The 13270-nt window shown below is 46.3% G+C and overlaps 1 protein-coding gene across 1 annotated transcript in view; it reads right to left on the reverse strand.

The window, feature by feature from the left end:
* Positions 1 to 13270, reverse strand: part of LOC112215777 (cadherin-4-like) — a 404729-nt gene that overhangs the window by 71625 nt on the left and 319834 nt on the right. Inside the window, exon 5 of the mRNA XM_042299244.1 lies at positions 12877 to 13089. Within this exon, the coding sequence (XP_042155178.1) occupies positions 12877 to 13089 (213 nt within the window). The remainder of the gene's footprint in view (positions 1 to 12876; positions 13090 to 13270) is intronic.

Genomic DNA, 13270 nt, shown 5'->3' on the forward strand with positions numbered 1-13270 from the left:
TATTATCAAGAGCTGTGGAGAAAACTGTAAAGCTCTCTCTCTCTCTTTCTCTCTCTCTCTCTCTCTCTCTCTCTGTTGGAGTTTATGAACAACGTGGGATATTAAAACCCTTTATAGCATGTTGGAGGAAATGTTATTTTCTAGTGGGAATGAAAACACGATGAAAACATGGGCAATAACGTGACGATTTGTGAGGATGTTTCTATAAGTCAGAGGCAATGAGGAAGCTACCAAGTTAAGGGGCTTGGGTGTAAAAACCTAGCTGTTCTTTTTTAATCTGCTCTTAAACTGTTTATCTGAGGAGCAAGATAGACGTCTCAAGATGCTGAGAAGTGTTCATGGAGCTGTAGTGTTTTTACCGCACGTAAACTCAGCAAAAGAAACGATCAAAGATCATTCGTAAAAATCCAAATAACTTCACAGGTAATCATTGTAAAGGGTTTAAACACTGTTTCCCATGCCTGTTCAATGAACCACAAACAATGAATGAACATGCACCTGTGGAACGGTCGTTAACACACTAACATAGACGGTAGGCAATTAAGGTCACAGTTATGAAAACTTAGGACACTAAAGAGGCCTTTCTACTGACAACAAAAAACACCAAAATAAATATGCCCAGGGTCCCTGCTCATCTGCGTGAACGTGCCTTAGGCATGCTGTAAGGATGCATTAGGACGGCAGATGTGGCCAGGGCAATAAATTGCCATTTCCGTACTGTGAGACACCTAAGACAGTTCTACAGGGAGACAGGACGGACAGCCAATCGTTCTCACAGTGGCAGACCACGTGTAACCAGGAACTCACAATCCCTCCATCAGTGCTCAAACTGTCTGCAAAAGGCTGAGAGAGGCTGGACTGAGGGCTTGTTGGCCTGTTGTAAGGCAGGTCCTCATCAGACATCACCAGCAACAAAGTCGCCTATGGGGACAAACCCACCGTCGCTGGACCAGACAGGACTGGCAAAAAGTGCTCTTCACTGACGAATCTCACCAGGGGTGATGGTCGGATTCTGCGTTTATCGTTGAAGGAATGAGCGTCACACCAAGGCCTGTACTCTGGAGCGGGATTGATTTGGAGGTGGAGGGCCTGTCATGGTCTGGGGCGGTGTGTCACAGCATCATCAGACTGAGCTTGTTGTCATTGAAGGCAATCTCAACACCGTGTGTTAGAGGGAAGACATCCTCCTCCCTCATGTGGTACCCTTCCTGCAGGCACATCTTGACATGACCCTCCAGCATGACAATGCCACCAGACATACAGATCGTTCTGTATGTGATTTCCTGCACAGGAATGTGAGTGTTCTGCCATGGCCAGCGAAGAGCCCGGATCTCAATCCCATTGAGCACGTCTGGGACCTGTTGGATCAGAGGGTGAGGGCTAGGGCCATTCCCCCCAGAAATGTCCGGGAACTTGCAGGTGCCTTGGTGGAAGAGTGGGATGACATCTCACAGCAAGAACGGGTAAATCTGTTGCAGTCCACGAGGAGGAGATGCACTGCAGTACTTAATGCAGCTGGTGGCCACACCAGATACTGACTGTTACTTTTGATTTTGACCCCCCCCTTTGTTCAGGGACACATTATTCAATTTCTGTTAGTCACATGTCTGTGGAACTTGTTCAGTTTATGTCTCAGTTGTTGAATCTTGTTATGTTCATACAAATATTTACACATGTTAAGTTTGCTGAAAATAAACGCAGTTGACAGTGAGAGGACCTTTCTTTTTTTGCCGAGTTTATATAAATAACACTTGTGCACACAAACTCATACAGACGCACACATGCACAGATTCTTAATTTCTAAAACGAAACTATAATGAAAATAACGAGTGATAACGACTGATTCTCATTTGTGTGCATACAGTGGAGGCTTTAGCAGTTGTAGTGCAATTGTGTGTGTACGTGCGTGTGTGTGTGTGTGTGTGCATGTACATGTGTGCATGCCTGCATGCGTGTGGTGGAGACCAGCGGCAATAACATAAAACCATTACCCCAATGACAGTATCCATTATATTTACATGAGCAGATACTGACGGAGTGCTTTCACTCTACATGACAAACTAAATAGTATCCGATTTTTTTTCTGGTACAGGCCTTGATTTAGATGTGCTTCCCATTTTACCTCGAGGAAAGAATGAGCGAAAGAGGGAGAAATGGAAAAATACAAGCACATTAAGTAAGATTCGAATTTGACATCACATGACTTGCATCCAAAAACTCTCCAATTCAACCTATTGCCTAGGGGACTTTTTCCATCGCAATTACTATTTTCTTCCATTCTCCCCTAAATGCCTTTCTTTTGTGTGTTGAATCTGATTTTTGTCTGTTGAGCTCCTGCCCCTGGGAACCATGGCAGCATTACCGAGAAGGGAAGAAACGCCATTGAAGTATAAATATGAATGGGCGTTATATATACTGTATCTGCACATCTAGGGCCTATCTATTGATCTACCTACAGTAGCCACATACTGAAAAGCTATGTCCATTCAACCTAAAGGGATACTTCGCGATTCTGGCAATGAGTCATGCTAGCAGAATACCCATAGACTTCCAGTCATTGCGTTAACGCTAGTTAGCATTGGCTCGCAGAACTACATTTAACTTCCTTCACACTGGACACAGAGACATAAAAATGTTATCCACAAGTTCATCTGGATCTGGGGAAGCAGATAAAGGGCCTCGTGGCCAAATTCCCAAAGTATCCCTTCAAGATGATAGAACATGCCTTGTAGTACAGTAAGTGGCTATCTTAAGGTAGATTGATAAACACATTCTACTGTTTGCCTCTACTTATGACGGAATGAGCCCTCACAAAACAAGCTCGGCAGACAATAAATCATGTTATTTTCTCATTTAGAGAAGAACATAGAATAAACGCTGACGTCACACTCTTGCCAGTTCCATAGAATGTGTCCCTCCCCATGTAACATTTGCTGGTCTGCCCGTGGACCCAGGCTATGTACACACTCATCCCCAGAGCTGTGGTTTGACAGCAAACTCGTAGCCTCAACCTCGCATCAACCTGAATCACGCGAGCGATCCCCATAGTCCCTGGGAAACGCAAAATGAAACAGTAAATCACTTCCCCAAAAGGCACAAGAGTTACGTGTGGGTCAAAGGCAGCAGGCCTGGTGCTTTAATTACCAAAGTATCCCGTTTAAGTTGAATGGACATGCCTTGTAGTATGTGGCTATCTTAGGTAGATCGATAGCTAGTCCCTAGACACGCAGATACAGTGTATATATAGCAACCATTAATATTTATATTTCAATGGCGTTCCTTCCCTTCTCAGTAATGCCGCCGACCACACACACCGACACTTCTTCTTTCTACCGAGTCCTGTGTGTCTCACATCTCTCTATCTCGTCCCTTATACATCTCTCCCGTCATTCTCTGCCTCTACTGTATCTCACTGCACTTCTGTGTAATGCCGCACAACCACAGGGTCTCCCTGTCCAGAGTGCACGGGGTCCAGACGGCCGTTTGTTAAGCTGCTATTTATCCCCTCCATAAACTGCCTCTCATCTCCTATTAAGGCACCGGGCCTGCTGCCCTTGACCCACACGTAACTCTTGTGTCTTTTGGGGAAGTGATTTACTGTTTCAAGTAGCGTTCCCTGGACAATGGGGATCGCTAGCGTGATTCACCTTGGGGGGGCAGTGAAATCACCGGTCTGGGGACGTCAGTGTTATATTCTATTTTTCTTCTCTAATAAGAGAATAACACTGTTTATGTCTGATGAGCTAGTTTTGTGTGAGCGCTTCTGAGGGTTAATTCCGTCATAATGAGAGGTAAACAGTGGAATGTCTTGCCTCGACAAACACGTTAGCAAAATGCCGACTGGATGTTTGTTTTCCTGTCAATAAAGCAGGATTGTCGGAGATTCCATTTCCTGGGGCTGATACAAGTAATTACATTGATCAGTCTAATTTCATTCGAGCAAAGGAAATTAACTTTAAAATTCATTTATTATCAGAGAGAGAGAGCTGGATACAGGAGGTGGGGGAGGCTGGGAGGGGATATTCAGACTTAGTACTCCATGTACCATGCTAATCAGATCGCCATTGGCCAGACTACTTTTTCTCTAAAAACTGTCTTCTTCTTCTTCTCCCCCTCTCCAAGTGAGGCACCCACCTTCACACACTAACCTTTTTTTTTTTAACTATAAGTACCAGACCATCCAGTCACATTATCAAGATAATTGTCACATTTCCCTCTGAGTTACACCAACTGATCGCCGACTGATCTGTCAAAGCAAACGTTCGAGGAAGCAGCAACCTCCATTCCACTGACTCAATTAGCCTTGCTCACCGTGTGAAGCACTTTCACCCTCTCGCTTTCTTCATCCCATTCTCTCTCTCTCCTAGTGTCATCATAATTCCAATATCAAAAGAGCGGGTCAGTCAGTCAGGAATGGGCTCCTCGAAGAATGTAACCTCGTTCTGATGATAGGATCAAGCAAGCTGGCTATTCTACATTATTCACAGTATGAATATTCAGTCTGTCTGAGTACCAGAAACCCCTGACATCCTAGAGCCTTCTGCCAGAGCTCCTCTCGTCAGCCCCATGCATGTTTTCGCTTAGCATTTTAGACTGAGCAATAAGGAGAGCTGAAGAGGCCCATATTTAAACTGCCATGGGGAGACTAACACTAAATATCCGAATGTGTATTTAGTGTGGTGATTTACTGCGTCTCAGACTGGGAGAGCTCATGCTGGAAGAGAAACACAAGGAATTCGTAAGGAAAACATTCAAGGTGAATTCTTTACGAGATTAAATCAAACAAAGAGGTTGAGAAATGAGCCAAGATGTGTTATTGAATAACACAGGGAGCGAAAGAATACGCTGACATTGCACGCGGCAGAGGAAAGATTCAAAGAGAGAGGTCTCCTCTCCTCCTGTTCCTCCCTCGTTCCCCTATCTTTTAAGAGGTTGTTTCTTCTCTATCATGATCCCTCTGTTTCCCTCTGACATGATGGACTCTGCCACTTCCTGGCTGGCTGGCTGGCTGTGTGTGTGTCTCCTCTCACACACAGACAGGCTATGTGGCTGCCATTAACAAGACTACAGGCGTCTACATTCCTCTACAGAGAGAGAGAGGGAGGGGGGGGGGCAAAAAGAGTAAAAGCCTAAACATAACTCTTTAGTAAATATATCAAGGTACTGTACATACATCACGATGTGTGTTGATACATTCCCTGTCTTCTATTTTCACAGCCTGGACTTATTTGGCCAAGATAATGAGTTCCGCACTATATCACATCCATAACCCATTCCATATGGTGAACACTGCGGTTTCCCCGTGACTGGGAATTGGATGGGCCGGCGATTCTTAAATATTCTCAACCCCTCGGTTTCTCCCATCCCACACACTCTGTGGTGGACTGGCTCCACAAAACAAGATGGAGCCGTGTACTCTGGCTCCAAGTTCGACATCTCATTGTTCCAGAATAAAAGACAAACGCCACCAAACAAAACCCAAACAATGTGTGTGCACAATAGCAGTGGCACGGCACAACGCACCACATTGTGTGTACGCATGAGCGTGTTTTTAAGTGTGTGAGAGAGGGAAAGAGAGAGAGAGAGGCAGGGGGAGAGAGACAGAGAGAGAGAGAGAGAGAGAGAGAGAGGCAGGGGGAGAGAGACAGAGAGAGAGAGAGAGAGAGAGGGAAAGAGAGAGACGGAAGGGGAGGATTGGGAGAGAGAGAGAGAGAGAGAGAGAGAGAGAGAGAGAGATGAAGTGGAAGATCGGTGCGGTGTTGGCACGGCCAGAGGAGGCAGAAGCCAGAAGGCTTCATTAGAACTGAGGGAAAAGGCCACGGATGCAAGGGCTCTGGGAAGTCTATCAGACCCAAACACAACCCCAGCCTTCCTTTAATCCCGCTGGAGTCACACCCACACCCAGCCACACACACAAACGCACACAACTCTCTTCCAAAACATCGCAATCCTTTATGCTTTTTTTCTCCCCTTTTTCTCTTTCTCTATTCCTCCCCTTGTTTTGTCTTTTTCTTTCTTCTGCTTGCTGTATTTGTTGTCGCTGCGTTTGTCAGTGGAGAGCTGTAGTCATTCATCACTGGTAAATGTACGCTGAGGAGAAAGCAGACACCTCAGGGGGTTTCTCTCATCCCGTTCTGAAAACGCTGCACCTCCTGCGAGGAGGAGAAACTGGAGCAAAGGTGCTCTGGCAGGTACTGTAAGCACAGAGACGCACAGACGTACACACCCCCACACACACAATCATCGACTAGTATGACTCATCTTAGCTGTGAAGTGGGTGCAATTGCACAAAGAAACACAAGAGGACATTGATGTACAATCAAACTCCTGCACTGTAAGAAACAACAGTGTTGATTTGTGTCATGTTTCAACTTCCACCATAAACATTCCAACAACAGTCTGGTAGGTCTGACTCTCTAAGTCCTGAATTACAGGGCAATGAACGCACAACAGGGAGTAAATACATGTTTGCAACAACATTTCCCCATTATTCCAAATCAATAAGGGACATAGAAAATGACCCACTTGTACAAGGTCATTCAACCTAATTGTAGGGCAACAAAGCAGTCTTTCGGTGGCGCAGCAGTCAATGTCATATCCACACTTTTAGAAAGAATCGGGTGCTGCCTAGATTTGAAAAGGGTTCCTCGGCTGTCACCATAGGAGAACCATTCATGAACCCTTTTTGGTTCCAGGCAGAACCCTCTTGGGTTCCATGCCGAATCCTTTCCACAGAGGATTCTGCATGGAACCGAAAAGGGTTCTCCTTTTAGAACCCTTTTTCTAAGTGTACTGACGTTTATCCAGACTAACACACGGTTACAGTATTGCACTTTCCATGTAGCCTACCTTTGGCCAAATAATAGCCTAACCAACAATCAGGCAACATTATGGGACGAAACGTCAAAATCCTGTTGCTGCAGGATTATTTTTGCCGTGAGAATTACATGTCAAATTAAGATCCCACATCTGTAGGAGGAAGGAGAAATGAATGGGACAAATAACGTAGACCACCGCGGGAAGAGGAGAAGTAGGCTGAGCGAACGAGACTAGAGACAGAGAGAAGACAAGACAATGAAAGAGGAAATGGAGAGAGAGAGAGAGGGAAAGAAAGAAAAGGGGTAGAGGGAAAGGGGGAACAAAGGAATAGCGGCAAATGCTAGAGGATCTCTATTGAACTCTGGGGGTTCCACGTGGATTCACAACGGACACCGGGTGTTAAACATTCGTATGGAGTATCAGGTACATTTTTTTTGTTTTCCGTCGTTGATACGCTTTACATGGAAGTCTATTTCCACAGCGGCTCAATTAATCCTCCTAAACCAGCAGCACTGAGAATGCCCCTTCCAGGTGTCCCATACCCATCATCATCTCACCCATATACAGTAATAATGTTATTCTTCCTGTCCCAAACCATACACATAGGCTGTTGGTACATACACGGAGTGTTCAAAACATTAGGAACACCTTCCTAATACTGAGCTGCACCCCTCTTTCGCCTCAGAACAGACTCTACGAGGTGTTGAACGCGTTCCACAGGGATGCTGGCGCCATGTTGACTCCAATACTTCTCACAGTTGTGTCAAGTCGGCTCGATGTCCTTTGGGTGGTGGACCAATCTTGATACACACGGGACACTGACGAACGTGAAAAACCCAGCAGCGTTGCAGTTCTCGACACGCTCAAACCGGTGCGCCTGGCACCTACTACCATACCCCGTTCAAAAGGCACTTCAATCTTTTTGTCTTGCCCATTCACCCTCTGAACGGCACACACACACACAATCCATGTCTCAAGGCTTAAAAATCCTTGTTTAACCTGTCTCCTCCCCTTCATCTACACTGGTGACATCAATAAGGGATCAGAGCATCAATAAGGGATCACCAGGATTCACCTGATCAGTCTGTCATGGAAAGAGCAGGTGTTCCTCATGTTGTTGTTTTTTACACTCAGTGTATAGTACTATAAGTCTGTTCTCTGGTTAAGTTTATTGTTTCACAGGGGGTGTTGTTGGCTTTACGCTGACGCTGGTTGGTTGCGATCTGGGGAGGGGGGGGCAGCTTGAGTCTTTATTTACCCGAGTGGGAAGAATCAATGCTTTTCTCCCGCATGAGAAGTGTGCGGATCAATAGAGGGTTTCAGAAACGACTCGTTGAGAAATCGATGGCTCTTTTACATGCCATTGATGGCTGTTTGGCTGGGGAAGAAAGCAAACGTCAAAAAAGAACGCATGTTTATTGGAGGTATTACTGCCTCCCGCTCCGTTCTTCTTCTTCTTGTATGAAGGCTATCATGTCCCCATTGCCTTGTCTCTTTGTTGGTCGTTCTTCTTGCTGCTTGTTCAAGTTGTGCACCATTTCAGCTCCATCCGATCTATGGAGGATACTGCAGTGGGAATTTCTTAACCGCATGAACTCTAGCGAACGTTCTACGCGACATCTTTTCTTTGAGTACGGACCCATTACACCTTTCGTTTGGGGAACTCTTGAGTACAGCCTCAAACTGGCCCAGTAGCCAGTCGAGATAAAGGCCTAGGGCCTTTGTACGATAGAACTACAGACTACAGTCTACAGGCCCAGGTATTTGAGCACTGAAGGTTACAGGGCTATATGTGTTGATACAGACACCCTAAAGGCTGTAGGTCTTTGTACAGTACAGTAGGACTGATGGCAATAGGCCTTGATAACCACACGCTAGAGGCTAAGGATCTTGATACAGTAGCAGCAGTCTCTGCACTGGGCTTCAGTCTCTCTGAGCTCTCTTACACTTCCCTGGCAATGAGTGCAACTAGTCTGGTCAATGTACCGCGTGTCAACTAGCACCTCACTCATCCAATCAACACTTCCCACGACCCCACTGACAGGGCCCAGGGTCTGGGGAAGAGTCCTGGTTAGCAGCAGCGGCCTTGTCACCACACCTGTCCCATGCAGGGGTGGCCTGATCAAAGTGACATAGCCTGGTCTGACGGAGGGGTAGGGAGGGCTGCTGTCAGCCCTGTCTGTCCTGCTGACGGCCCCTCGGCCAGGGGAGGGGAGAGGAGGGCAGAGGATCGGTGGGATGGCGGGACTAGAGCTTCCCTCGCATGTCACTCAGCTGGGCGGCGGATGACAGAACAGGCCATTAAGGCTTGGATTGGCTTCACAGGCCATTAGGCAAGGTAGGCATCACACAGTCAGCCTCACAGCCATGCCACACAGGGCACTGAGTAATGGTGAGGTAGGGAGAGAGGGAGGGGAGAGAGAGGAAGTGAAAGGGGGAGGGGGAGAGGGAGGAAAGAGATAAATGTATACGCAAGCTTCAGAAAGCCACACATGGCAGAGCTCTGCAGACCCACTCTTCTCTCCTCCACCACACAAAATCTGAAAGCTGTGTCTGGCCATTGGTCTGTTTCCGTGGTATTTATTCTCTCCCTCTCTCTCTCTCTCTCTCTCTCTCTCTCTCGATCTCTCTGTCTCTCCCTCTCTCTCTCTCTCTCTCTCTCGATCTCTCTGTCTCTCTCTCTTTCTCTCTCCCTCTCTCTCTCCCTCTCCCTCTCCCTCCAAATTCTAAAACACACAAACAGGCATGCACACACTGGCATACATACATACACACACTTGCTGACATACAGACTTCATCAACCCGTTGCTGACAGATGTATAAAATCGTGCACACCGCCATGCAATCTCCATAGACAAACATTGGCAGTAGAAGGGCCCTACTGAAGAGCTCATTGGCTTTCAATATGGCACTGTCATAAGATGCCACCTTTCCAACAAGTCAGTTCGTCAAATGCATGTCCTGCTAGAACACAAACCCACCACCGAGTGCTGAAGTGGGTTGCACGTAAAAATTGTCTGTCCTCAGCTGCAACACTTACTCCAGTGTTCCAAACTGCCTCTGGAAGCAATGTCAGCACAAGAACTGTTCGTCAGGAGCTTCATGAAATGGGTTTCCATGGCCGAGCAGCCGCACAGGCCCCTTAGTTCCAGTGAAGGGAAATCTTAACGCTACAGCATACAATAACATTCTAGACGATTCTGTGCTTCCAATCTTGTGGCAACAGTTTGGAGATGCCCCCGTGCATAAAGCGAGGTCCATACAAAAACGGTTTGTCGAGATCGACGTGGAAGAACTTGACTGGCCTGCACAGAGCCCTGAACTCAACCCGACCTAATACCTTTGCGATGCATCGGAACGCCGACTGCAAGCCAGGCCTAATCGCTCAACATCAGTACCCGACCTCACTAATGCTCTTGTGGCTGAATGGAAGCCAGTCCCCGCAGCAATGTTCCAACATCTAGTGGGAAGCCTTCCTAGAAGAGTGGAGGCTGTTCTAGCAGCAACGCCATATTAATGCCCATGCTTTTGGAATGAGATGTTCGACAAGCAGGTGTCCACATACTTTTGGTCACGTGGTGTAACAGGATCGTCTACCCATGGAAACGGTCAAAAGCACAAAACGCACAAAGCAAAAACATCAAAGATAACGACATCAAAACCCCACAAAAATCTATCTGGCTCCTTGTTAAAATCTCTCCTTGGTACAGTGGAGCTCTCTGTATGGCCATAACTGCCCTCCAGTCATTATTAAAGAGAGAGATGGGACCCGAGTGGAGGCATCAGCACGCATCACTTCTCCCCTGCTCCTAAAAGTTTACTCCAAGTCCTCCACCAGCTCCTAGAGGGCCTATTTACAGCACAGGCGGTGGATTGTATTGGCTGCACGCTAACGCTTCCAAACACTCCTTTGATTCCCTCCCCCCCTCCATTCCTCCACCTCTCCTCTCTTCTCGGGTTTTCACTGACCCCTGGACACAGGAGAGCTGTCTCGCTGCAGTGGGGGCCCGGGGCTGCTGACGAGAACAGCCGACCCTGCCAGGGAGAGATGGGACACATCTTGAAATACTCCTCCCATCCTTTCTAAAAAAGGGCGAGAAACCTCTCTCCTCCTCCTTTCATTCCCAGTCTTTTTTTGGGATCCCTTCTTGTTCCTCTGCAGGCTGTCCCTTCGGACGGGATGAAAACAGGGTTAAAAACAAAGGAAGAAAATAAATATTTAAAAAATGCTTCTTCTGCACAATTTAAACCCAAACGCAAAAGTTGTGAGGGTTCTGTAAACAGGCAGAAAAGCTGATGGCTAGATATCTCAGATAAAGAGAGAGCGAGGGCGAGAGAGAGAGAGAGAGAGAGAGAGAGAGAGAGAGAGAGAGAGAGAGAGAGAGAGAGAGAGAGAGAGAGAGCAGAGGGATGTAAAAACCAATAGGTTTTGTTCATTGGGAGTGGTGTTTTTTGATGAACAACAGCACACAGCATAGGCCTGGGTTCCAGAGTTTTTTTTTGCCTGAGACAAACTGAGCATTCTGTTGTGACAGATCCTTCACATTTCAAAGTCTGTAGTGCATTGCACTACACAGCGCTCGGCACAACAAGGCATTTACACAAGCGTTTATTTATTCATGTTCTTTTCTTTTTTCGTGCGGCTTGTACAATCTCGACCCCCGAATCCCCTCTGTGTTTCTGTTTATTTTCCATACTTTTTTTTTTCAAAACGAGCAGTTTCGCTGAAATGCAATTTGTTTGGATGGTCGTCACTTGCGTTGTTCCCCGCTGCCGTAACTCGAATACTAAACGAGCGGAGCTCCGTTGAATAAGGGATAACACCTCAGAGGCAGCAGACTGGTGGGTCAGAGCATATTTCTCCCAAGTTCACAGGACAGACATACGTGGTTTAGGCCATGGGAACGCATCATTGTGGGGGGGGTGGATTCTATCTGATCACGTGGATGATATCTTCCCAGTTCAAAACAACACGCTTTTAGATCTGTGGTTTGTAGATGCACCCAAACCATGGACTTATATTAAACCTCGAGGGATGAAGTCTTGCCCTGGCTTTAGCTAGCTGAGGATAGGGACTTTTTCTTACTTAATGTCACTCAAGGCTTTCCATTATACCAGGATTTTTACTTACAAGTCTGTGACAAATTACATTGTAAGAGGAGCTGTGCAAATATCATTAAAGTCAACTGAACTGAATTGCTGAATAAAGGGGACAATATACAGTTATTTCAGTGAAAGCCCAGCAGACTCATGAAAGACTTAGAGAGACGGAGCTTTTCGGTGTCTCTGGCGACAGAGCTCTCAGTCCAAGGGGAAAAGCTCTTAGCCCAATCAGTGTGGTTAGAATACCTGAGCACATTTTGCAGTTGTAATCGTATCACAGACACATAGCATAATCACATTCCGTGCCTGACAACCAGTCATAATGAGGATGGGGGGGAGTAGGGACGAACCGGTAGTGAGAAACCTCTCTTTGTTTCTCCTGTAGGACTTTCTACCATACTCGCTCTCACTCACAAGAACATTCAGTGGCCATTGCTTCTTAAATGGTTTTGACCACCCAAGGACTTGCTATGCAAACAGAGCACTTTGAATTACACTGATTAGCATTGATATTTGATCCATATATACACTCCCGTTCAAAAGTTTGGGGTCACTTAGGAATGCCCCTGTTTTTGAAAGAAAAGCACATTTTTTGTCAAAATTAAAATGACATCAGATTGATCAGAAACACAGTGTTGACATTGTTAATGTTGTAAATGACTATTGTAGCTGGAACTGGCAGATCTTATATGGAATATCTACATAGGTGTACAGAGGCCCATTTTCAGCAACCATCACTCCTGTGTTCCAATGTCACATTGTGTTATCTAAAAAAAAAGGGCTTTAAAAGGCTTATTGATCATTAGAAAACCCTTTTGCAATTTGTGATTTTATGACTGACGAACCAACACCACGTGTACGAACCATTTATTGTTAAGACTTGAAAAAGGGTTCAAGTTCTGTGTACTTCGTGTCCGACTTCGGGAGTTTTAACCAATCATAAAGGTCACTTACGCTGACGAGCATCTGTGGGAAGGGCCCTCTGGAGTTTTCAGGCACGTTGATTGGCGGAATGACCCAGTCTCTCTTCTGTCTCCGCAGTACCTTGGAGCTCATCTCCCGTTGCCTGGGAAACATGATGACGGTGGGTGGGGCCTGGAACTCTGGTGATGCTTTGACCTCCTCTTCCTCTTTCCTCTCCCCTTCTTTCCCCTGTTCCACTCTGATCTGAAAGACACGACACAAAGGATAAAGATACAGTTTGAGCGGGTTGCTATGTGATAAAATTGTGACGTGCGTACATGTGAGTGTGCACGTGTGCACGTAAGAGGAGGTCCCAAGAAGCCGAAGCTAGCCCCAGACCTTGTTCTTTACACCTGGTTGTTAAAAACTCCCATAAAGAGTGGAC

Source organism: Oncorhynchus tshawytscha, linkage group LG16, assembly GCF_018296145.1.
Source record: "Oncorhynchus tshawytscha isolate Ot180627B linkage group LG16, Otsh_v2.0, whole genome shotgun sequence".
Lineage (NCBI taxonomy): Eukaryota > Metazoa > Chordata > Actinopteri > Salmoniformes > Salmonidae > Oncorhynchus > Oncorhynchus tshawytscha.